General features: G+C 47.0%; 1 protein-coding gene across 1 annotated transcript; it reads left to right on the top strand.

The window, feature by feature from the left end:
- Positions 1-18,194: 18,194 nt before the first annotated feature.
- On the top strand, positions 18,195-20,519 carry LOC123184492 (probable amidase At4g34880). Its single transcript, XM_044596591.1, has 4 exons — positions 18,195-18,974; positions 19,200-19,436; positions 19,526-19,724; positions 20,042-20,519. Exons 1-4 carry the CDS (start codon positions 18,244-18,246, stop codon positions 20,396-20,398), a joined length of 1,524 nt encoding a protein of 507 aa, XP_044452526.1. The 5' UTR covers positions 18,195-18,243; the 3' UTR covers positions 20,399-20,519.
- The last annotated feature ends 6,850 nt before the right edge of the window (positions 20,520-27,369 follow it).

Here is a 27,369-nt window from a genome sequence, read left to right as displayed (position 1 = left end):
TTAGGATTGGGTCTTGTCCATCACATCATTCTCCTAATGATGTGATCCCATTATCAATGACATCCGATGTCCATGGTCAGGAAACCGTAACCATCTATTGATCAACGAGCTAGTCAACTAGAGGCTTACTAGGGACATGGTGTTGTCTATGTATCCACACATGTATCTGAGTTTCCTATCAATACAATTCTAGCATGGATAATAAACGATTATCATGAACAAGGAAATATAATAATAACTAATTTATTATTGCCTCTAGGGCATATTTCCAACACGAAGTAGGGTCAAGGCATCCCATGTGGAGCACTCCACTTTTCAGCAACACGGTTGCAATTTTTATTAAGAGGGTGTTTGTTTCCGGGAACTTATTAGTCTAGGGACTTGAATAAGTCCCTATAAGTCACATCTAAACTAAACAGGAGGGACTTATAGGAACTTAAAGTGGGCATTTGAGACTTATGAAATAAGACTCTCAAGAAGGGACTTATAGGGACTTATAGTTGTAATATGGTCTTATAGAGACTTATAAGTCTCAGGAACCAAACACGTAGGGACTTTTTAGGGACTTGTGACTTATAAGTTGGGAGGGAAGAGTCCCGGGCTCCTGACCCTCAGCCTCCTCGCTCAGCTCCGTGGAACTGGACGAACCCATCAGCCGCGGCCGGTGGATTCATCAGCGCGGGCCGGTGGGTGTCTCTTTCGTCTTTCGTGGTTCTTTTCCTCATTTTTGCTGTTCATCTTGGTTCCTTCTCTGCTGCACACGCGTGCGCCGGGCATTCTCTAGTTCATAGTTGATTCGCCACCCCTTCCTCTGGATGCCGCTGCCATTTGAGCTCGGGTGTGCTCAGCTCAGTGCGCGCCTCCGGGACCGTAGTCCATGAGGAACAGAGGACGCACGGGTAGCGTCCGTGGTCAAGCTGCGCGTACAGGGGTGGGCACGGAGGGATGGTCGAGCGAGGAGACAACGCGAGTCAGGCCCGGGTCGTCGTCGCGGAGGTCGACACCCTTGAGCGGGCAGAGCGGGGAGGCGCATGTTGGCGCCGCCTCGCGTTGCAGCGCCGCTCCTTCTACCTCAAGCTGCCTTACACAACTCTCTTGAGGTTTCTCTCAAGAACACAAGAACACACACACACAGGAAACTCTACACACACGCACCAAGGAAGAAGCCCAACTAGCTTTGCCGTGAGGCACTTCCTTAGTGGCACACCGTGACTACATTTTCCTCAGCCCTCTCTCTTCTTTTCCATTTACTCAGTGCAATATATATACACGAAGGTAGGCACTCAAGCCATGCAAAACTCACGCCACTAACCCACTAACCAACTTCCTAGCTACATGCACGCACTACCCCAGCCGCCACACTCGGCCACCATACCACGTACGAGCACATCCAGCTAACTTATCCCTGGATTCTCTCCATTATCTAGTACGACCCAGCGACCCAACTAACACCCATGCATGCACTAAGGCACTAACTAATCTATGCATGGAACTAACTAAACAGATTAGCTTTGCATATGTGTACACGTGAAGCACAACTCTGACGAGCTTGAACTACATGCATGACTCATCAATAACAAGATTAGTTCTAACAGCGCAGGCGGCAGAGGAAGATCCGCGCGCGCGAGATGACCGTGGCCGAGCTCGCCGACGAGGTGGAGGCGGGCGAGGCGGGCGGAGGCGGCCGTCGGGGGCTGGCGGCCAGGTGCCTTCAGTGCGGGAAGGTGGACGACCTGCGCGGACGGCCGGTACGGCAGTGTGGGGAAATTTCGGAGAAGAAGGGGGCGGAAGGCTGGGCTCAAGGGTGTCCGTTGGCGGATGATCGAGGAAGGTGTGTGCTTCCATGGCGGCGAGAATGAAGGGACGGAGGAACTGCACTCTGCTGTATGCAGAGCAGAACTGCACTCTGCTCGATCAAGTGCAGGAGTAGGCACTGGAGCACAAACAGAGGCCAGCGCCGGCGTCCGCGGTCCACGGCCGGAAGTGTGGGGAAATGTCAGGGAAGAAGCGAGGCGGAGGGGTGGGCACGAACGGGTGGTCTAGCGAGGAGACAACGCGGGACTCGGACGAGGCTGGTGGCAGACGAATCCCCCTGCGCACGAGCTCGCGGACGAGGTGGAGGTGTGCGAGGCGGAGGCCACCGTCGAGGGCTGGCGGCGAGGTGTGTTCAGTGCAGTAAGGTGGACAACGAGTGCGGCCGCGGCCGCGGCCGGTATCCGATTGCCGCCGGAAGGGTCAGAGAAGAAGTGGAGTAAATCGCCGCCTGCACTCTATATGCGGAGCACACTACAAATTCTGTATACAAAATACGCCAAATCTGTATACGAAACACACCGATTAATACAGTTCAAATGTGATCCAAGCTCACTCGATTTCAGCAACTCTGACTCATTGAAACCATACGCCGAAACACTGATGTTAATTTAACATACATTTCGTTGTTCTTGCTCTCAGATGGCCACAGAATTTTATGAGACCATGTTCATCATCAAAGGAGCCCGAGCTGAGACTGAGGATGATCTGAACCAATTGTTTGAAGGTAGTATGATGCTAGTTTACTGCTATCTGAATTTTGCTACACAAGGAAACAACTGTATTTTTGTTGTTGTTGCTATACACAAGGAAACTGTATCTAACTATCTATATCTATGGTTTCAGATTTTCGAATCAATGGAGGCCAACTTGCAGCTTCATTCGGTCCTCCTACTTTTGTGATGGACGCAAACTTGACTCATGACGCGGTGCCAGTCACATCGCCGGAGAGGGTGGGGCCCTCCGCCGCCTCGACGGTAGACCTGATAGGTATTGTATGTGCTATAAAAGATCCAGCAGTAATGTTGCATTAGCACTTAATTGTCATGGATTCTACTAGTTCCGACTTTGGAACCGGTGGATGAAGCTTTTCTTGCAGCTCCACTTGGTCCTTCTGCTTATATGATCGAGAAAAACTTGACTCACGGCGAGGATCCAGCTGCCACGGTGCCGGAGAGCGGCCGGAGGTGCAAGAGAGGCCCTCGCAAGCAAAGAATACCATTATGCACGGACCAGGGCTGGTTTTTGGGTGACCACTTTGGGGTAGGAGTCATGTGTATATATCTTCTCATTTAGAAATTCAACAATACTTAGAGATGCATGTAGCATTTTTCTATATATTCTGCACCCTTTTGAGTTCAGAATTTTCATTTATAGTTAATCCATCAATGGACTACATCCAATGAAGTCTATGTCGTTTGTTGTTTGAACAGGGCACATCCTGCCTCCGGGATGCACCTTCTGCAAGTGAAGGCCGAAGCCGTGGACTCAGAACAAACGGGCCGCATTGGACAACCGAAGAGGTGACTACACTAGTTGATGGTCTTGAAGAATTTGGGGGTCGACAATGGACTGCGATAAAGAAGAAATGTTTTCGAATGTCAGATCGAACTACGACTAATCTTAAGGTTTATGTTTGGTGCATTTGTCTCATGTTGATTGTCTTGCCCTAGGTCCGCTACTGATACAATCTATCATTTTGTGTAATTTTGTAGGATAAGTGGAGAAATCTGCGGAAATCATACACGGTAAGACTTGCCTTTGAAAAGAAAGTGTAATTCCATCAGCTTTTGAACTAATTGGGGAGCACCACAGATTTTAATTTCTTGCATTTCTCAAATTGCAGGGAAGTGCAGAAAGAAGATACTATCTAGTTCTTCCTGATCATTTGATCCAACGAATCAAGAGGCTAGCAGCGACTGGTAACTGAAATGAAGATGCCCTTGATGAATGATACAAGAGTCATTGTTTAGGACTTGTGGTATAGAGTGGTTCAGTAGCTAGCTTGAATGAGCAGCTTGTATTGTATCTCCCGCCTAAATACCATGCATATTACTGACTTACAAATGAAGTAGAGCATTGTCTCCTAATCCATTTTAATAGCTCAGTGTTAAGCCACCATTATTTGAAGAAGACATGATGTCTTAGAAGTGCCTGGAAATACTATGCGCAGCTACCTTCCTAGTCTTCTGGATAGTGAGAGTTGTGTCCTGCTTTACTGTACAGGTCGTTCAGCAAGAGTTGGTAATCTTCAGAAGGGATCATGTTATTATTGCACAAGCATGGGAAGCAAAAGGATATTAAGGACGACTCAAATATGTTTCTACATTCTGGTTCCAAAATGGTAGAAGGATATTCTGCACATGACTCGAGATAATCGCTAAGCAGCTTGAGCTCTAGAACCAATTCACAAGAAAAAAAAAAGATGGTGGACTGTTGTACACGGCAAATCATCAAAAGAAACCATTCGTCACACATCAAGTCCTTGAAAAATGATATCCAGTGCACAACTGAACCCTCAATAGAATTTGGTCCCCAAGATCACAAATTTTCGACTAAAAGATGGCACCGAGTACAAAACATAACCTTGAATAGAAAATAACCTCACAGTTCATTTTTAGTTTATTTTTGACTAAACAAGAAAATCAAAGCACTATAATCAGTTCGGCAGGTATGCATCCGAGGCCATTGTCCAGTCGACCGAGGCCCCTGCGTTGCCCCCCTCGTGGGCGACTTGGGCGCGGCGCCCATATCCTTCCCCTCGCCTCCTCACCACCTTCCCCCCACCCTCGCCGCTGGCCGGGGCCGACGGGGCAAAGCCCATCACGGTGGTCGGCGGTGGGGCCCTATTCTTCGCGCCTCGGAAGGGCCGCTGCGGTGCGAGCTCGCCAGGCGGCGGAGTCGGGCGGGCGCGAGGAACGGTGGTGTCCTCATCGGGCCGGTGACGCAGTGGGGGCGGCACGTTGTATGCTGGCTGCGTGCCCGCGACGGCGGCGGGTCAGATCAGATTTGACCTCGAAACTGCGGCGGCGGCATGGTGGGCTTGTCTCCGTTCAGATCTGATCCGGCCGGTGCGGCCTGTTTCATGCGCGGCAGCAGTGATCGATGGCGGTCCCATGCACTTGATGTTGGATGGAGGGTCCTCGAGCGGATTTGGGTGAAAACCCTACTCTTGACACGTTGCCAAGGTCGGTGATGGCGGCGTTTTTCTGTGTCGTCCTCTTCTTGAAGGCATCGTCATGGAGAAGTTGTAGACCCCTATCTGCTACCTCCGGGGAAACCCCAGATCAGTCGATCAAATAATGGTGGCGCTCATGTGTCGTACCCCTCTTGAGGGCATCATTCTTGGAGGTGTGCAAAGGCTCGAGGGACCAGTGCATGACATCTGCCGCGGAGCGGCGTTCCCTATGACGCATCGACGTCGTGGAGTCCCAGCGGTGAGGCGCAACAAAGTCTCAGCGACGGATGCATGATGATGAACGCGCATAGGGAGGAGGCGTTGTCTGGCGCCGTGGGGGCGTCGACGGCAGGCCTGGCAAGGTCAATGCGTCAGTACCTGCTCTGAAGATGGATTGATGGAAGATGACGGCGACGACCTATGAGTGTGTCTGACCTATTTGCGCCCCAGACCCGGTATGTGGCTTGGGATGTTAGGCTAGGTGAGAATTCCGGGTACTCGGCTCACACTTTCAACACTCCTTCATCAATGGATAAGAGTAGCGACAGATGATGCCTAAGGTAACGGCTTTAGACATATATTGATGTATTACTTTGTAAGGTATTTATGAATAATTAATAAGATGGCCGCATGCATCTTTTAGATGCAGAGGCCGGGGGCCATCCTTCTTAAAAAAAAACAGTCCAGCACAACACGGTCCCACCTATCTCCGTTTTTCATGCATGCTCCTTTGCCTTCTTCTTTTTTTTTTAACATTTGCACGCTCCTTCGGCTTTCTTCTGCATAGTCGTGTTGCCCTCTTCCTCAGTCCTCACTTCATGCTAACTCCGTAAAAAAAACTCTGCTCCCCATCGATTCAGTGCACCATCATCTTGGAATGAGCATGAGATACCATGCTTCACGCTCACCTTTGGAAAATGGATCAATGGACCGCCATCTTGTATCAAACCAAGGGATCCCACTCCATGCTCCACCCTGGCCTTCAAAAGAATGAACCAATGAGTTTGAAAAATTTCAGCTACGAACATATATATCTCAATGTACAATAATATAAATATTAACAATACTTCTCATGCACATTAATTAGAATACAAATTTTGATGTAAATCAACTAAGCGTTTGTTGATTTGTTTTTTTAGATTCATCTATGGGATTATGCAAGATGCTTGGACATCTATGTAGAAGACTATAGGATGCAACTTAATTGTATTTGTCAGAGTCTGTTACAATATATACAGGTGATGTCTTGCGTGCCAAACCAACTAATCCTACAATATCTCTAGTAGTTAATCTATACAAGGCTAGAGATTATAGGAGGTTCAATCAGAAATGAGTTATGTCACGTTCAACCCCTTGGTCATGATGTCGGTGAACTGTTGGGTAGTCGGTACATGAAGGACACGTAGCTAACCCAACTTAACCTTCTCGCGCACAAAGTGAATATCCAACTCAATGTGTTTGGTGCGCTTGTGTTGCACCGGTTTGCCGCAAGATAGGTGGCCGACACATTATCAGAAAAGACCACTGTGGCCTTCGGAAGTAAAACCCGAATCTCACCAAGCAGGTGACGCAGCCAACAAGTCTCAGCAATGATGTTGGCAACAACTCGGTACTCAGCCTTGGCACTTGAACAGGATACAGTGGGCTGCCGTTTAGAGGACCACAAGATAAGAGAGTCACCGAAGAAGACACAATATCCAGACGTGGAACGTTGGGTGTCAGGACAACCAGCCCAACCCGCATCTATGTAAGTGAGAAGCTCGGTGGAGGCGGAGGCACGGAGACGAAGACCATAGTGCCGCGAATATACCGTAGAATGCTCTTAACTAGAGACCAGTGAATGTCACACGGCAAATACATGTGCAAGCAAAGTTGCCGCGCCACAAACTCAATATCTAGTCTGGTGAGCGTGAGGTACTGAAGGGCACCAACAATGCTGCGGTAGAGAGCGGCGTCAGTGGCAGGCTATCCAGTTGTGGCAGAAAGCTTCGGGTTGGCCTCAGCAGGCGTGGCGGCTGGCTTGCAGTCGGTCATACTAGCACGGTCCAGCAGATCAAGAGCATATTGCCCTTGATGGAGGAAGAACCCAGAAGCATCGCGTCGCACATTAATGTCGAGGAAGAAGTGCAACGCGCCAAGGACCTTCAACCGGAACTCGGAGCCAAGGCGACTAATGATGTCGCGAAGAAGATCCTCTCTGGAGGCAGTAATGACAATGCCATCAACATACAACAGGAGCATGGCCACATGATCAGCCAGAAGATTCTCTAAGATTGAAGAAGTTGTGTCCTCGTCGACTTCTCTCTCATTGCTCTTTCCACATTTGTCATGGTTGTTGCTGCTCTTGAAGGTGTCCACACTATGATTTATCGCCTTTGTCATGCCTTCTTATAGCTTGGTTGATCCAGTCCATCATCCGTCATAGATGATTAGCGTAAAATCACTTGAATGGAGGTTTGCAAGCCACGTGACAAATATGTGTTTGTGGTCCAGGACATTAGGCATCAGCCTCTTCAACTCCGTCTTTGTCGCCTTCAACACCACAACGGCTGTCTCATTATGCAGCTCGTCCACGCTCTTGAACCGACAACACACCTCCATGGACTTCACGAACTTCATGTGGTTACCGAGCGAGCACCCAAGGATGAATGTCCTCCACCCAGGGCTGTTGGGGGAGGGGTTCATGCGGTGGAGCGGTGGTGAGACAGACAGAGCTGTGGAAGAGATGGTAGAAGACACAGATAGAGAGATGGGTCAAGATATAGTGTGGGGGTAGATAAATATAGGCTTTGGAGGTTCAAACAGTGGGTAGATGAGTGGGATGAATGAATGTTGAAGATGAAGTGTGGTAGATTTTCTACATACCTTTATTGATGTTATTCATATGTGGATTACATTTTGTCCCTCTTGTTCATATCTTCGATGCAGATCGACAATGGTGTTTCGGGGAACTCCTCGAAAGGCAAGGAGGTTGAGTCCGACATGAAGGTCGAGGCAGCGGTGGACCTCGGCAGCACCATTAAGAGGCTGAAGAACTAAGGCCATTTCCATGAGGAAGCCAACTGAAGCCACTTCTGTAAGGTCATCCTTGCACCCAAGTTGGTACAGTTCACCAAGCACTTGAACACCATCCTAGAGGATTTTCTAATGAGGACAAACATCGTCTGTGGCTAGAGGGTGATATTTTAGAGGATCAACGACAAGCTGACCCTTGATAAGGGTTGGGCCTGCTTTGCCGTCTCTCACTATATCAGGATCAGGTGCCTCGTCACCTTCAAGTTGAGGACCCAAAACACCCTAAAGGCGATCATCTTCAACGACAAATGGCGTCGAGGTGGTGACTAAGTGCAAGAGGCATGACGACTCATTTTCCATGGATCTTTAGGAAGTTATCTCTGCACCTACAAGACTTTTACGTAGGATGTTGAAGACTTATCCACAACTATTACTCGTTTAAGTGCCCCCCTCCCTCGGCAGACCTGTGCGTGTGTAAGGCTCTGGTTTATGGGTTTATGCTATGCATGTTTATCTATGTTGTACTTGTTTGTGTGTTGGTAACCTCATCACTCCAACAAGAGGTTACCAGATCACATGTGTTGCATGTAACCAAATACCAATGCTCTGCATTTGCCTAGAACATGTTTGCAACCAAACACCACGTGTGCGTTACTGTGTAGCCAGACTAGAGGGGATGTAGGCAAACAAACTATATGCACAATGTGGGTTTTATCCTTTCTTCATTCAGCCAAGCCGAGTCAGGCCATAGGTGCAAAGTGCCCAGAATCCATGTAGTCTACCAAATGTGTCCCTACCTTTTCTTGGCACCATGAAATTCCATGCCCCTAAGTCATGACGGCTAAAGATGGTGGTGGCAAGTTTGGTCTGTCAATGGACTCCTTGTCCATTATGGTCACCAAGAGAGATCTTCGTACGCTACCGCAATGAATAGAGGATCTCCATATCAGATACGAAAAGTAGCTCTTCGTGTGTGTCGTACACAAAGAGTGCCTCTTCGTCCGCTGCAACTACAATGAGTTGATAGGATTGAAATTTCTTCAAGCGAAGATTTCTAGCTAACTTTAGACTATTCAACTAGTCAACATGCCATAAAGATGGCGGTGGCGAGTTTGGTCTGTCAATGGACTCCTTGTCCATTATGGTCACCAAGAGAGATCTTCGTATGCTACCGCAATGAAGAGAGGATCTCTGTCCACATCAAATACAAAGAGTAGCACTTAGTGTGAGTCATACACAAAGAGTGCCTCTTCATCCGCTACGGCTACAACGAGCTGATAGGATTGAATTCTCTTCAAACGAAGATTTCTAGCTAACTTTAGACTATTCAACTAGTCAACATGCCATCCACAGGGCAGTAGCTTGTTGTGCAAGCTAACTTGTTACCTAAGTTTTCTTGGCACACACATGGCAACAACTTGTCATACAAGTTTGCTTACTTTGTAAGCAATAGTGCATACCATGAACTACTATACCACTTCTCTACAATCTTTTTAACACAGTACAGACGCATGCGCTCATACAAACACACTTACACTCACTCCTTTGAACACACGCATGCACCCCTACCCCTATGAGAACCTCAAAGAGGCTGAGTCGACATGTCATCTTGAGATTGACAAAGTCACCACTCACCACGAGCGCCTTCGTAGTCGACGGGACCGTCTTCTCCCATTGGATGCATGCGCATAGCCGAAAAGTCTAATTTTTTTTTAGGAAAATGCGAGCACCAATGTCAAGTCTAGGACTTGAACCCTGGCGGGTTGGTTCCACCACAAAGAATCTAATCATCTGAGCTAGGCTCAGTTCTCACTTCTCTACATTAGAGGTCCACTAATTAACTGATCAAATCAGTAGTGTGTTCCAACCCCCAAAGTGTGCATCCCTTTAGGTTTTATCATACTTATACATGGTCGGAACTTAGAAACATCATTGCAACTAGTAGTTGGTAGCGGTGCCTCATGTTATATTATGATGGTCTCAAGACGAAATTAAGTAATCATTTTTAGTGAGACCAACTTCTCGGTGGTTCATCTCTTTGGTTGCCTTTGTGTAGGACATCACGGTTGGATGAGCTTTCTACCACCTAGACGCGTGGACCGGTCAAACATGTCAAGCCAACAAAATACATACAGAAAACATAAACAACGACCATACATGGCCCCGACAACATGTATACTGACCAAAGTAAAAGAACTTTTACCAACAAATTTGGACACATAACGTGCATTTTACTCTTCATTAAATTTTGTGAGAAATATTACATAGAACATCTAACGACATTGACATGTCAAATGAATTAAATTTGTGAAAAATGAAAATCATCAGGTGGGTCATCTAGTGACATGGACTTTTCACATCCATTAAATTTATGAAAAGCATTAGGCGGAACATTTAGTGATAGTGACCGTCCATTAAAGTCATGTTCATCGTTAGATGGACCCGCTATAAATGACATTTCACACATATAGAGATGCATTGGATCACATTAAAAATGTCATTCACACTGATAGAGAATATTAGACCCCATTAAAAATGACATTCACACCTATAGAGAATATTGGACACCACTAAAAATGACATTCCACACCTATAGAGAATATTGGATCCCAATAAAAATGTCATTCACATCTATATAGAATGTTGAACCCCACTAAAAATGACATTCCACACCTATGAAGAAAGGCATCCCATGTGGAGCACTCCCTTTTAAGTCGGCCAAATCAAACAATAATCCTACATATAGGTAACCACCTACGTAACCTTACTTAATGATCCTACTCTAATTCTTTCCCCCACTGAAAATTGCATTCACACCTACAAAGTATATTGAACCCCCACTGAAAATGGCATTTACACCTATAGAGAATGTTGGACCCCACTAAAAATGGCATTCCACACCTACAGAGAATATTAGACCCCACTAAAAATGACATTCCACACCTATAGAGAATATTGGATCCCACTAAAAATCGCATTCACACCTATAGAGAATGTTGGACCCCACTAAAAATGAGATCCCACACCTACAGAGAATATTGGACCCCCATTAAAAATGCCATTCACATCTATAGAGAATGTGGACCCCACTAAAACTGACATTCCACACCTACGGAGGAAAGCATCTCATGTGGAGCACTCCCTTTTAAGTCGGTTGAAGCAACCAATAATCCTACATATAGGTAATCACCTACGTAACCTTACTTAATGTTCCTACTCTAATCCCCCCCCCCCCCAATATAAAATGGAATTCACACCTATAGAGTATATTGAACCCCCGATGAAAATGGCATTTACACCTATAGAGACTGTTGGACCCCACTGAAAATGACATTCCACACCCGCAGAGAATATTGGACCCCACTGAAAATAGCATTCACACCTACTGAGTATATTGAACCCCCGTTGAAAATGGCATTCACACCTATAGAGAATGTTGGACCCCACTGAAAATTACATTCCGCACCTACAGAGAATATTGGACCCTCACTGAAAATGACATTCACACTTATAGAGAATGTGGACCCCCACTGAAAATGACATTCACCGGCTATGGAGAAAGGCATTCTATGTGGAGCACTTCCTTTTAAGTCAGTCAAAGCAACCAATAATCCTACATATAGGTAACCACCTACGTAACCTTACTTAATGTTCCTACTCTAATTCTCTCCCCCATTGAAAATGGCATTCACACCTACACAGTATATTGAACCCCCACTCAAAACGTCATTCACACCTACAGAGAATGTTGGACCCCACGGCAAATGACATTCCACACCTAGAGAGAATATTGGTACCCCATTGAAAATGGCGTTCACACTTATAGAGAATGTGATCCCCACTGAAAATGACATTCCACAGCTATGGAGAAAGGCATCCCATGTGGAGCACCCCCTTTTAAGTCGGTCAAAGCAACCAATAATCCTACATATAGGTAACCATCTATGTAACCTTACTTAATGCTCCTACTCTAATTCTCTCCCCCATTGAAAATGGCATTCACACCTACAGAGTATATTGAACCCTCGCTGAAGATGGCATTCACACCTATAGAGAATGTTGGAACCCACTGAAAATGACATTCCACATCTGAGAGAATATTGGATCCCCACTGGAAATGGCATTCACACCTACAGAGTATATCGAACCCCCGGTGAAAATGGCATTCACACCTATAGAGAATATTGGACCCCCACTGAAAATGGCATTCACACTTATAGAGAATGTGGACCCCATCAAAAATGACATTCCACAGCTACGGAGAAAGGCATCCCATGTGGAGCACTCCCTTTTATGTCGGTCAAAGCAACCAATAATCCTACATATAGGTAACCACCTTCATAACATTTCTTAATGTTCCTACTCTAATTCTCTCCCCCATTGAAAATGGCATTCACGCCTATACGAGTATATTGAACCCCCGCTGAAAATGGCATTCACACCTATAGAGAATGTGGACCCCACTGAAAATGATATTTCACAAAGAAAGGCATCCCATGTGGAGCACTCTCTTTTACGTCGGTCAAAGCAACTAATAATCCTACATATAGGTAACCACCTACGTAACTTAATGTTCCTACTTTAATTCTCTCCCTCACTAAAAATAGCATTCACACCTATAGAGTATATTGAACCCCCGCTGAAAATGACATTCACACCTATAAAGAATGTTGTACAATGACATTCCACACCCACGAAAAAGAGAGAATTCCTTATTTGGCCCTTCCTTAAAATTTGCTTCCTTTTTTGGCCCAAAACAAAAATTTCTGCCCTTTTTGACACTTAAACTTCATTTTGTTCCCTCAATGACATTTCCGTCTATTTTTGCCACTTACGGTGTTAAGTGTGAGGTAAAAAGACCATTTTGCCCCTACTGCACTATGTGACTATCCCGGACATCTAAGTTAAACAGAAATCAGTTCATCAATTTTTTTAAAGATGTTCACAGATATTTTGCACATATATTTTTCAACATTTTTTCCTTAGTTAAACTGATCTGTGCGTACAAAAGCCATAGAAATCATCTGCAGAACTTGTATTACCATATCTATATCATGTTTATAACATTGGTTAATTTATCACGTTCCAAAGTATATTAGACATAGTACTAACTCTTCTAGCTAACACACGTTTATAACTAGTACAGTACGCAAAATGTCCAAACAAGTATACTATTGTAGTACACTGGCCGGCAGCTATACACCAGGCGCACAGCAACCAGATATGGACAAAGAGAACGCTTACTGCTGATCACGAGCAGCCGGACACCACGCACACGGACCGTTAGTTGAGAACGACAGCATCCAGCCACGCGCGTAGGCGCTCGCCAGACTGAGGCAGTCGTCGCCGCTGGTCGTCCGGTCCTGCCAACTACTACCTGTGCTTCCTCTCTCACATAGCAAGTTGTACACATCGCAAAAATAGTTTCTCCGATCTATTTTTCTGTCGTCGAATTTATGTACGAGAGTTCCCATCCGTGCGATTCCATCAAAAGACAATAGCTAATGGATCCAGTTGAAGCTAGCCTAGGCGTTCACTAGTATGTGGGGAACAGGGAAACGTTTTCTTCCTTTTTACGAGCGAGCTAAAGCAGGGGTAAAAATGACTTTTTAAGTTGCACTTGACGGTCTTAGTGGTCAAAACTATCAAAAATGCCATTGAGGGAACAAAATGAAGTTTAGATGTCAAAAAGGGAAGAAACTTTTTGTTAGGGCCAAAAAGGGAAGCGGATTTTAAGAATGGGCCAAATAAGAAATTCTCTCCAGAAAAAAGACATCCCATGTAAAGCACTCACTTAAGTCGGTCAAAGTAACCAATAGTCCTACCGGGTGGGGCCGAACCAGCGTTCTTCCGTAGCTTTACGTGGATAGCAAAGTTACCAAAGCAACACGGTTGCAAAAAAGAAATTAAGTCGCTAGGTAGACTCAAGGCTCGTGGCCGATAAACACACTCAGGCTCCTCCAGGTTGAACTCGACAAACTCATCAGCAGCCGGCCGGTGGATTCCTCGATACAAATCAGCAGCCGGTGGGTGTCTCTGTCATGGATGATTTTCTCCTTTTCTCTGTTGCACACGCGCGCGTCGGGCATTCCATAGTTCATAGTTGATCCGCCACGGCGGCACTGCTTCCTCTGGATGCCGCTGCCTTTTGAGCTCGGGTTTGCCCAGCTCTGTGCGCGCCGGTCGTCGCGCGCCTGCATTGCAGATCACCTCTGGGACTGTAGTCCATGGAGAACAGAGGAAGCACACGTAGGCGTCCGTCTTCGAGGCGCGCGTGGAGGGTGGGGCGGCACGTATGGGTGGTCGAACGTAGAGAGAACGCGGAACTCAGCGGCAGGCCCGGGTCGTCATCGCGGCGCGAGGTGACCGTGGCCGTGCTCGCGGACAGGGTGCAGGTGGGCAAGGCGGAGGCCGCCGTCGGGGGCTGCCGGCGAGACGACCTGTGCAGCCGCGGCCGGCGTCCGCACTGGACGGAAGGCTGGCTCAAGGATGCCCATTGTCGCATGATCGAGGAGGGTGTGGCCTGTGGTGCTTTCATGGCGGCGAGAGCGAGGGGACGGAGGAATTGCACTCTGCTCTGCTGTACGCAGAGCATAATGGCACAATCTCTACACAGAATACGCCGATCTTTTGGCAAGTCTGACACTTCAGAAATCTGTGTGCAGCTCGCTCGATCTTTTGGCAAGTCTGACAGAGGAGGTGGATACCGAGACTTTGGAGCACAAACAAGAGTCCATTATGCACCAGCGACGGCAGCCGCGGTGCACCGTGCAAGGCCGGAAGCGTGGAGAAATGTCAGAGAAGAAACGAGGCGGAGGGGCGTGCTCAGTAAGCATACTGAGACAATCTGGACAGAACATGCGTCGATTAGCAAATCTGACTTAATGTGGTCAAAGTTGTACTGTATTCATCTTATCAAATCTGACACAATGGTTAGGCAGTCTCATTCATTCTTGTTAATGAAATCAACACAGACGGTTCATTGTTGCTAATGGCAGATGGACACAGAATTTCTATCTATGGAGACGGTCCATCTGGTAAACTGGGGTCACATCCCACTGTCATACAAACTAGATGTGGTTTCCGCATCGTTGAGCATCTCCAATAGTTCCCATATCCATAAAAAATTTGTGGTTTAGGGAAAGTAGGGCCAAAAAAGTGCTTCAACAGTTCCCGTAAACGCAATTTTCCTACAAGATCCGGTATAATCTGCCCAACTCCCCCTCCATATAGCCATATAGGGGAAGATGACTCTTCCTGTAAAACTCGACGCCAAGTATCTTCCATGAGTACCAAGCATGTGTGTCAGAAATAACATTCTTTGAATTGTTATGTTGATACTAATACACATGCATGTGCCATTTGTATGCTTGTTTAATGGGAAATAGAAAAACAATAGCCATAGATCCATACGGGAACTGAGAACACCTCACCTACGATCTTCCCCTAAATTATATTGTATGGGCTCCCCGTAAAACCACTTTTATAGAGATTTTTTACAGGAACCATTAGAGATGCTCTTAGCACGGTGGACAAGTAGCACCAATTATTCTCCTTATAACCAATGTTTTAAATAGCGGGCTATGGCATATAGCGGTAAATTGTACATGAAATCATTTAGCGGCAACATGCTCAAACAGCTATAGCGGGGCTATAGCCAGCTATTTAAAACTATGCTTATAACTCCACAAGGCACAAAATTATGAGGCACGGTTCATAATTGCTGCCCAAAGCAAGTTCCTAGAGCATCATATTCGGTGGGTCTTGGAGCATCTCTAGCACACGTACGCTTCATATTCACAACCTCTACGAGCATCCAAGTACATTCTTCAAGGCGGATATCTGCAGTTCCTGACGAAGGATGGGCTGAGTCGGCGTCCCCAATAAGTTATTCGGAGGATTTGGAGAGACGCATGCAGTTTGGGGGTGTACAAGCAACACCTCGTCACAATGAGGTTATCATAGTTCTAATTTACCCAACTAATGTGAATTATACATTGATAGATTATTAATTTGGTTAAAGGAAACACAGAGCCATGGTGATCGAGGACCTTAACAAAAGGAGTGGCGGGTCTAACACGAGCTGCTAACGAGTAATATGCTAACGGGGGATTACCCCGAACAAGTCACACCAAGGCTAGGCTCCCCCTCTCGGTGTCTCACCATGCGCGCTGGTTAGCGGGTTATGAACTTCTGGAGGCAAGGATGTTGCCGGAGCACCACCGCATGCCGAATGGGTCGTCGACTAGCACGACTAGCACAAACCAGGTATTAGTGGCGGCTACTGCGCCGGCAGAAGCAGCAGCTCGACTAGCCTTAGCACTTTAGCAGCTTGCCCAGGTTAGTAGCTCGCCGACGGCAGCAACAGCGGCTTCTCGCGCTGCGGGTAAGGGGAAGAGAGGGAAGAAAGAAGGGAACCTGGGGGCGGTGTGGCGGTGTCGCCGGCTCCGATCGCCGGCCGCGAGGTGATGGCGGGGGGGGGGGGGGGGGGGGGGGATTGAGTTCGGAGCCTTGGGGCCCGAGCTGGAACAAACACACACACACACACACACACACAGAGGCGGGACACGGGCGTGTGTGTTTGGGGGAGGGGTTGCCAGTCAGCTTTGACATAGTCAAAACCAGTTGACCATGCCAAAAAACCAGAAATGGTTGTCCTGAGGGTGCAATTCGACTGGTTGTAAAGATAAGCGTTGTAAATCTAACTGAGTGGTTAGTTCGGGAATGAAATGTAGACTTTTCTCTAGTGCGTACTTGGCGGACTTGTCCTACTCCCAGTCCATTCACTCGCGGACATGATAGCTTCAACAAGGTACATCCTACTGAGGCAAGTACACACAAAAGCAACTATTTTCATATCTTCAGCTTTATTGTATCCAAACATTATTGCAGCGGTCATCAGGCTAGTTAATAGTTGCATTTATTCTTTATGTCTTCTCTTAGAAAAATTCTTTACATTTTTTGCCAGAGAGGCTAAAAGATTTCGGGCAACATGAGTTTATGATGCAGAAAATACAAAGGCATTGGTCATGTGGAGAGAGCTTTGATCCGGCAGCTGAAGGAGCTCTTCGTGAATGGGGCGGAGAAGCTGATGAAGGAGCACCGATTGGACCCAATCGTTGCGTCCGAGGACTATGCTTCCAACCTTCTCACCATTGGCAGCCACCCCAGCATTGTTGTGTCGGCTGGGTACAATGAGCATGGCGTCCCTTTTGACATATGCTTTGGCGGGCCGCAAGGATACGAGCCGAGACTGATCGAGATGGCCTATGCTTTCGAGCAGGTTACCAAAGTGAGAAGGCCGCCCAACATGTTGTTCGTGTGGCTGCAGGGCTGCTCGAAACGTTGTTCGTGTGGTCGATCTCGCGCCCTCCCGACTGCGGGGCTGATCCGGCCGTTGCGCGCACGTTGTTCATGTGCTCGTGCGACATGCTCTAGCGGTGCGACACGCGATCTAGTCGACGAAATGTCTAAAGTACGGAGGACACAGTTCAAGACTGCGGTTGGGTGCATAGACATGTAGAGTTTTGAAACGGACACGTCCGGTAACTGCCTCGACGCATCCCTGGGCGTACAAGGGGCCGAATTAGCCTGGTTGTAGACATGGACGAATCTATTAAGGGCTTTAACAGGCTCAAGCCCCCTTTCCAAAACTGTAAAATTAGTTTTTGATACTAATGCCAAGGTCTAGCCCAACCACTTGCAGCCCAGTCCAACATATATTTGCATGACACTCATTTATTTTTAGATTCGCCAATGGTGATGGTGGTAGATGCTCCTAGAGACCTAGACAGCGATAGAAAAAAAGTGAGTGGTAAATTAGACACAATCATGAGCCATCTGAAAAGGCTAAAGACCACTGCCATGAAAGTACTACACGAGCACGAGCGTGCAAGAGACCAAACAACACTCCCTCCGGTCCTTTTTACTCTGCATATTAAAATTCTCTAAAGTCAAACTTCACAAAGTTTGACCGTATTTATATGAAAAAATATCAACATTTGACATGCTAAAGTTATACAATATGAAACTTTAAGTCATGACACATCTATTGATATTGATTTTAGATTGTGAATGCTGGTATTTTTTCTATAAAGTTGGTCAAACTTTTCGAAGTTTGACCTCAATCAAATCTTATATGCGAACTAAAAATGACCGAGGGAGGGAGTAGAGAGCAAAGAGCAGACAAGCCAAGCCACACCAACCCCGGTGGCGTTTAGCTAAGCTAAACTAACATCATGGCGTCGCTGCAGCTGCAAGCTGTCGCTGCCGTCCTGGCTCTCGTGGCCGCCGGCGCCGGTGCCGCGCACGGCTTCGAGTTCCACGAGGCCACCGTCGAAGCCATCCAGCTAGGGTTCAGCAACGGGACTCTCACCTCCACGGCGCTCGTCCGGTTCTACCTGGATCAGATCGGCCGCCTCAACCCGCTGCTGCGCGCCGTCATCGAGGTCAACCCGGACGCGCTCCGGCAGGCCCAGCATGCCGACGCCGAGCGCCGCCGCGGCAGCGGCACGGCCACCGGCTCGCTGCGCGGCGTCCCCGTCCTGCTCAAGGACAACATCGCGACCCGTGACGCGCTCAACACCACGGCGGGCTCGCTGGCTCTCCTCGGCTCCGTGGTGAAGCGTGACGCCGGCGTGGCGGCCCGGCTCCGGCGTGCGGGCGCCCTGGTGCTCGGCAAGGCCAGCCTGTCCGAGTGGGCCAATTTCCGCCCGGTCGAAGCCGGGTGGAGCGCCCGCGGCGGCCAGGCGCGGAACCCGTACGTGCTGTCGTCTACCCCGTGCGGGTCGAGCGCCGGGTCCGGCGTGGCCGCGGCGGCCAACATGGCGGCCGTGACGCTCGGCACCGAGACCGACGGCTCCATACTTTGCCCGTCGTCGTTCAACTCGGTTGTCGGCATCAAGCCGACGTTGGGGTTGACCAGCCGGGCCGGCGTCGTCCCCATCACTCCGTTGCAGGACACCGTGGGGTAACCCTTCCTGCTCCTTTCTTCTTCTTGCTGTTGTTTCATATTCATTCAACCTGGAAATCTTGGTGCCGCTCGATGCTTCCTTCTTCTTCTTCTTGCTGTTGTTTCATATTCATTCAACCTGAAAATCTTGGTGCCGCTCGATGCTTCCTTCTTCTTCTTGCTCTTGTTTCATATTCATTCAACCTGAAAATCTTGGTGCCGCTCGATGGAAATAAAATGCAGACCGATGTGCCGGACGGTGTCGGACGCGGTGCACGTGCTGGATGCCATCGTCGGCTACGACACGCAAGACGCCGCGGCCACCGGAGCGGCATCCAAGTACATCCCGCACGGCGGGTACACGCAGTTCCTAAAGAAAAACGGGCTAAAAGGCAAGAGGATCGGCGTCCCCAATGGCTTCTTCCAAGGATACGACCAGACGCAGTTGAATACGTACAAGCAGCACCTCGCCACAATGAGGTTCCTTCGTAGTCACGGTTTACATTTCACTAGCTGTCCATGGATGAATATATGAATTGATTCTTGATTTTTCTTTTCTTTTTCCAAAGGAAACTTGGAGCAGTGGTGATCGAGAAGCTGGACGTCGCTGCCAATTTGACCGCTCTATTGGTTGAGATTTATTCCGAGGGGATTGCCATGCAGGCAGAGTTCAAACTGAGCATAAACGCGTATTTGGCAGACTTGGTCTACTCCCCGGTCCATTCGCTAGCAGACATCATAGCATTCAACAACAACCATCCTGTGGAGGTAAGTGCACCAAGAAACCAACTCAATCCATATTTCTTGGGATTAGATTAATTATTTGCCACGCTTTACCATGCATGGGTCAGATGATTTGCCCTGCTTGTGTCCAATGGCAGGTGGTTCACTTCTTGTTGTTCAAACAATATACTCTAGATCTAGGTCTGTCAAAAAAAAACTCTCAATTTTTCTTATAGATTCCTACTGCATAGATCATGAGGCAATAAAACACCTGAAACATGCATAGGTAGAATCAACACGGCAGTTAATGGAGCTTATTCTTTATGTAGGCTCTCACAAAAATTATTTACATGGTGGTGCAGGAGAGGCTGAAAGATTTCGGGCAGCCTGATCTTATAGCTGCCCAAAGCACAAACGGCATTGGGCCTGTAGAGAGGGCCGCAATCCGTCGCCTGAAGGAGCTGAACACGAATGGGCTGGAGAAGCTAATGATGGAGCACCAATTAGACGCGATCGTTGCGCCTAACAGCGATATTTCTAGCCTTCTCGCCATTAGCGGCCACCCTGGTATCGTTGTGCCGGCGGGGTACGACGAGAAGGGGTTCCCCTTCGGGATATGCTTCGGCGGGCTGCAGGGGTATGAGCCGAGGCTGATCGAGATGGCCTATTCTTTCGAGCAGGCTACTAAAGTGAGGAGGCCACCCATGTTCAAGCCCTAGCTAGCTGATTATAACTCTTGTGTAGCAACAATGTAACACAACGGCTAAAAAAAAAACGGCTCCACTTACACTTTTCTCGTTACATTTCAAAGAATAAACCCTGGAAGTATTATTTATTGGGTCAGGAAGTAACTCTGAATAGACTAGCAATGTGGCACTAAAGGTGAAACAACAAGCACCTTCTACAGGTAGCCAACGTTGCCGCAAAAGAAAGCACGCCCAAGAAAGCAATTGTTTTAAAGATCACATGGAACGCCCAAGAACAGGCACTGATTTCTTGTTTTTTTTAATAATTTCGATAAAAGGAGCATCAGCCCCCCAATTTCATTTCATCTGAAATTGACAAGACAACCAGATCCAAAATCAGCTGAAGGGGAACTCTGCCCCAGCCAACTATGCCTGCTTATTAAAGTTTCTGAGTTTCTGCATACAAGACTGCAACTCTTCTACAAAGAAACAGAAAGCAGTACATCCTACATCAGGCTTCTAAACTATGGCGACGACACTACGTTACATGTATAACGACATCCGCAGCATCATTCATTCATTCTTTGTCCACGGTACCAACTTTATTATCATCTCTTACTCCAATTTCTATGTTACCTAGGGCTGGTATTGGATAAACCTTTCTTGTATTTTGCTTCATTTGCACATATGTACTTTATTTAATTACTGCATGAAAATGCCGTAGAACAATTGTTCTACAGTTCTGGGCTTCAAAAGAAAAAGCAGGGTGGGTGGTGTAGAAGCAAACTATACATACTAGTTAAAGGCACGTGCCATGAACGTGTAAGGATTATTGCGACAAGTTGTATGTTGAGAGGATCTTTTTTTATACTTTGAATTGCTTATCACATGTGTCACATGATACGTTGAGAAGGATTGAAGGCATTTTATTTACTATATAATCAGGTTCTTAGTACTCCCTCCATTTCAAAATATAGTGCGCCCGTACTTCCTGAGGTCCAACTTTAACCATAAATTTAACCAACGAGACCAACTGCGGCGGGAGAAAAAATTATATAATTAAAAACTTCTTTTGAATACGAATTCACTGATATAATTTTACTCCCGCCGCAATCGGTTTTGATAGTTAAATTTACGATCAAAGTTGAAGCACGAGGATAGAGGAAGCACTACATTGTGGAATGGAGGGAGTATTTATTAACTTATATTTTTCATGTAAGGTCACAAACATGCATGCATACAGTGATTAATCTGTCTAATCGAGTAGATGTTTGCCTAAAAATATATTGGTGAGAACAATGGGAAAGCTGGGCAATAATGTTTGTAAAATGAATTCATAAGAGAAAGTAGAAAAATAGAGAGGCCGACGGTCATTTTTTTTAAGTGTCAAAGCAGCCTTTGGGCTCTCAGGCACCCGTGGGGTGTTCTCTAGCATAGCAAAAGGTTTCAAAAAAATGATACCAAGATTTGCATGTCGTACAAAACAAAAAGCAGAGGACCTCAATAAATGTTAATTCAAATCAATAGAAACATGCCAGAGTTCTTTTCTTTACACATGCCCTATTTTTGATAAAAAAAACCAGTTTAGTAAATAACTAAATATGCAGATTACATGTGTTATTTTTGACAAATAAAAATATGAGAAAATACTTCTGGCAACAGGAGTATTGATGCCCGAGAGTTAAACTTTGAAAGTAATAAAGTTTTTTTAATACAACACATATATTAATCTTCTATTTTACTTGTTGATTATAGTCTGCTAAAGCATCGATACCGAGGCTGCAATGCATGTGTCTGCGGCTGTGGGGCAGCGTTGCATAGTACTCCTTGCCTAGTACTGTGGCCGTGGGTCAGCGTTTCTTTTTGTCAACAGGGCCTGCGGCACATTTCCTGTGGCCGGCAGAAGAATCGAGAGCCTGCAAGTACTCTGCCGCGCTGGCAATCTAGCAGCACAAAAATGGAACCCTACCGCGAATCCCTGCCTGCTCAGCCGTTAGATTGCCCTATCCTATGGTCTATATGTGACCATGTACTCCTCTATCTAAAGCAATTGAATCTGAGCCGTTTGTTTACAAACATCCAACGGTCTATATAACTTCATACTGGTACACTATATAGAAGTATAGATAATAGTGTGAGTCCATCCCATGCTCTGTCTTAAGCCTGCAGATTACTTTTTTTTTGAGATAAAGCCTGCATATTACTTTTTTTTGAGGGGTAAAAACCTTATTTATTCATCAAATGCCACATGAAGTGGGATACTTCTCAGGTCGTGCGGGGTGCCAAACCAAACATGACGCCCCGGACCTCTAGAGAAAGCAAATTTAGCTAGACCATGTGCTTCATAGTTCACAGCACGAGACTCAAAGGAAAAAAATACAATTTAGGGAATTCAAACGAAACTACTACCCACACGATACTGCTGCACGATCTTTGCACGACGTGCTAATCCAGCGGCCAGTGCCTTTCTAAATCCTGTGCATGTCCGGCTGGATTTGAGTATCGTGCATGAATCGTCTGGCTCGTGTCGTGTGTATAGCACTGCTGGAATTCAAATGACTAATAATCTCGCTGACGATCGCCCCGTAGGCACCTCTGCCGCCTCTCTGAATATCTGAGATGACTTGCTTGCAATCGGATGCTACAACAAAATGTTGTATGTGTAGATCTTCAGCAAGTGCTAGAGCTTCACGACATGCTATAGCTTCAAGAGTGGCCGGATCAGTTAAACCCTCAAGGACTAGGGCCGAGCTGCCCAAGAAGTTCCCTTCCGAATCTCTGCAGACTGCAGCTGCTGATCCTCCTCTTCTTCCTTGCACTCCCCCATCCACATGGATCTTGCAATGTCCAGCCGGTGGTTTTTTTGGCCTTGTGTTTGTTTGGAGAGATGTGGCATTCCTAGCTGGAGTGTTCGGTTTATTATTGATCAAGGACAGATCCTTCAGATACCTCTCTATGAAGCTGTGGGTCACTTGGGGACTCTGAAAAATAGCTTCATGTATTGCCTTCCGTCGAGCATGCCATATTGCCCAAAGTGTCACGGCCATGTCAACAAATTCTTCATGAGTTAGCATCTCCATGAGCGTGAAGATCCACTGTTTGGCATTGGGCTCATTATTTGATGTGATTTTTTGAGTGACCTCCACATTAGCCAATGCCCAAACACTTCTTGATGTTGTGCACTCTAAGAGGGAGTGACGCCATGAATCGCGTATCCCACAGATGCCACAAAGACTGGAGTCGGACATATGACGATGTGCTCTAACATCGTTTGTTGGAAGCGACTGTTTTGAGAGCCTCCATAAGAACATTCGAATTTTCCCTGGGACCTCGGTCTTCCACAGCGTTTTCCACGATTTTTCCTCTGCCATGGCGTTAGATGGGCCTGCAACTCCTTCTAGCCATGCTTCCCGTCTTGCCCTTGTGGCCACCAGCATTTTATACGCGGACTTGACTGAGAAAGATCCGTGTTTCTCGTAGTGCCAAGCCCAGAAGTCATTTATATTTATTGTACACAGTGGGATTCCAAGAATCACTTGAGCGTCCATTGGCAAAAAGGTGGTTTGGATCAGCTGTCTGTCTCATGATGCCGTCGCGCTCGTGATAATCTCTGAAACTCTCGTTGGCGGGTTGGGAACGCGGCAACCATATGGCCTAAAAGACTCTTATTTGGGGAGCCAATTATGGTTCCAGATTTCCGTGGTTTCTCCGTTTCCAATCCGCCGAACCAGACCTTGTTTCAAGATGTCTCTCCCTTCAATGATTGCCCGCCAAATCTGGCTTGGGTGGTTACCCAGCTGAGCCTGCAGGATATCTGTGTGTGGATAGTATACGCTCTTGAGCACTCGGGCGCTAAGAGACTCAAGAGTTTGCAGCAGGCGCCAAGCTTGTTTCGCGAGCATTGCAAGGTTAAATAATTCGAAATCCTTGAAACCTAGGCCCCCCATTCCCTTAGGTTGGGTCATTGCTTTCCATGAAACCCAATGGGGCTTTCTCTTCCCTTCTTTGCTCCCCCAACAAAACTTTCTTATCAGCTTGTTTAGATGCTCACAGAGGCCCCGAGGTAGCTTGAAACAAGACATCGAAAACACTGGAACTGATTGTGCTACAGATTTAACTAGAACTTCTTTGCCCGCAGTAGACATCGTGCGCTCAATCCATCCCTGCACCTTTCCCCAGAGCCGATCCTTCAAATACTTGAAAGAACCGTTCATAGAGTTGCCAACATCAGACGGCATCCCCAAGTACTTCTCGTTTAGTGTTTCGTTGGGGACGTTCAGAGTCTCCTTGATTTCCTGTCTGATAGAGTCTGGAACTCCCTTGCTGAAATATATAGAAGATTTAGCATAGTTGATACGTTGCCCCGTTGCCTGACAATAAGATTCAGAACATGGCACACCTCATTGGCTCCAGCACCGTTTGCCTTGAAAAACAGCAGGCTGTCATCAGCGAATAGTAGATGGTTTACCGGTGGCGCCGTAGGTGCTACCTGTAGGCCATGCAAGTTGGATGACTCACTTTTTGATTTTAGAAGGCACGACAGGCCCTCTGCTGCTAACAAGAACAAGTATGGAGATATTGGGTCCCCTTGTCTGATCCCTCTGGAAGGTATGAATTGTTGCAATTTCTTTCCATTAAACAAAACTGAAAATCTCACCGTTGTCACCAGGCTCATCACTATTTGGACCCATCTTTCAGAGAAGCCCAGTTTAAGCATTATTGCCTGTAGGTAGTCCCATTCCACTCTATCGTATGCTTTCATCATATCAAGCTTTAGAGCACAGGATTGATGTTTCTTGGCCTTATTCCTCTTCACAAAATGAAGACACTCATAGGCTGTTATGATGTTATCGGTTATGAACCTTCCAGGAACAAATGCTGACTGCTCCTCTGAGATGATATCAGGAAGGACTAACTTTAATCTGTTAGATATAACTTTCGAGGCAATCTTATACAGCACATTACAAAGGCTGATAGGGCGGAACCGAGAGAGGAGTGTGGGGTTTTTTACCTTCGGGATGAGCACAAGAACCGTATCATTAATACACTCCGCTGATTCAGTACCGTCAACAATCCTCAGAACTGCCCTTGTAACATCCTCACAACAAATATCCCAATGATGCTGGAAAAAATGTGCAGGGTAACCATCTGGGCCGGGCGCTTTCACTGGGTACATTTGAAAGAGTGCTGTTTTAACCTCTTTCTGACTATATGGGGCATTTAGCATATCATTCATTGCTTGTGTCACTTTCACCGGAACAGTCTCTAGTACTTGGTCCATGTCCTGAACCCCTTCAGAAGTATAGAGCTGCTGGTAAAAATCATTGGTCAAATTTTCCATCTCCGTTAAGTTGTCGGTCATCTGTCCAGAAGGTAGTTGAAGGGATTTTATTTGGTTCTACCTCTTGCGTCGGCTCGCCCTTAGGTGGAAGAAATATGTATTCTTATCACCATGTTGGAGCCACTCTATTCGAGCACGCTGACGCCATAATATTTCCTCCCTACGATAAAGTTCTGTCAACCTGTCAACTATTTTAATTTCCAGATGATTTGGACCGGAGCGATTTGGGATCGCGCGCAAATCCTGTAATTCCTTCTGCATGCTTCGGATCTCACGCCGCACATTCCCAAACTGCTGTCTGTCCCATGTGGCCAGGTCTGTTGAAAGCGACCTCAGCTTGTCGCTTATTTCCTGTATTGACTCCGTTTGTCCACTAGTCCAGGAATTCTCTACCAATGGTGTTAGACCCGGGTCACGCTCCCATGCAAGCTCATATTTAAATGATTTGGGGGCCCGTTTGCATGGCTCCTCATGCACGTACTGCACGTAAATAGGTAGATGATCGCTAGTTGCTGCAGTTTTGTGTTCAAGTACAGCAGATGGAAAAGCAAGCGACCAAGCGGGATTAGCTACTCCCCTGTCAAGTCGCACTCGAGTGTAAGTCCCCCCAGACACTTTCTTTCCAAAGGTCCATCCACTTCCGACGTAACCTATATCAGTTAATCCACATGTATCCAAAGCGTCCCTGAACGCGTCCATTTGCGCTTGACTTCTGTTTCCAACACCATCGTGTTCATGTGCATACAGCACCTCGTTAAAATCTCCGAGGGCAAGCCAGGGTATATCGTTTGTGCCTACGATTCCCCTAAGAGTGTCCCATGTCTTGTATCTCTCATTAACCTGAGCCTCGCCATAGACAAACGTGACCCTTGTTTTAACATCCACAAGATCATTCAGCATTGCATCAATGTGATACTTCGAGTAACCAACAATCTCAAGATTTATTTCCTCGTTCCAAAAAATTCCTAGACCACCACTTCTACCAGAACTGCTTACAGCAAAACTTCTATTAAAGCCTAAAGTACCAGCCAAACTTTCAACTCTAGTTCCCTCTAATTGGGTTTCCAATATACATAAGACAGAGGGGGCAAACTGCCTCGTGAGATCACGAAGCTCCTGAACTGTCGCGGGTTTGCCTGCTCCGCGACAGTTCCAGCATAGTAGACTCATTGCGCATGGCGAGACTCCCCATGGGAGCCCGCCAAACACGCATCAAGGTTTTTGGTGAAATCTGTAATCTTCTCTGGAGCTGTCTCATTAGACGAGGATGACTTCGATCTCTTCAGATCCTGCTTGGGAGGAGGGCTAAAAGGCACCGCAGGTGATGGCAGAAACAGTTGCTTCGTCTGTTGTACTGAAGAGGTTGGGAGCGTGGTTTTTGGATCATTGGCCCCTCTCTTCCTATTGCGATCCACCTCCGTCATTGCTACATCTCCATCTCGCTGAAACCGTTCCTCGGGATACTGTTCGTCGTACAAATCAGCACTATTGTACGAACGTCCTCTTCCTCTTCCCCCACGGCCTCTGCCGCGGCCTCTCCCTGCGTTGCTGCTCTCGCCCGGTCCACTGCTGGGGCCTTTAAACCACGTTGCCTTGATGTCTTTGAAGACCAGCGTCTTTGGGGCATGGACCCCATCCCCGCACTCTTTGTGTTGGTGGCCTA

Source organism: Triticum aestivum, chromosome 2A (assembly GCF_018294505.1).
Source record: "Triticum aestivum cultivar Chinese Spring chromosome 2A, IWGSC CS RefSeq v2.1, whole genome shotgun sequence".
Lineage (NCBI taxonomy): Eukaryota > Viridiplantae > Streptophyta > Magnoliopsida > Poales > Poaceae > Triticum > Triticum aestivum.
Note: the sequence above shows the minus strand (reverse complement) of the source record. Positions and strands in the feature narration are given on the sequence as shown.

What these genes read in the sequence shown, in the direction of transcription:
- LOC123184492 (XM_044596591.1), top strand. Translation starts at nt 18,244, where the DNA reads ATGGCGTCGCTGCAGCTGCAAGCTGTCGCTGCCGTCCTGGCTCTCGTG. An exon ending in CCGTTGCAGGACACCGTGGG is followed by an intron (nt 18,975 to 19,199) that starts GTAACCCTTCCT and finishes AATAAAATGCAG; the next exon opens with ACCGATGTGCCGGACGGTGT. An exon ending in ACAACAACCATCCTGTGGAG is followed by an intron (nt 19,725 to 20,041) that starts GTAAGTGCACCA and finishes ATGGTGGTGCAG; the next exon opens with GAGAGGCTGAAAGATTTCGG.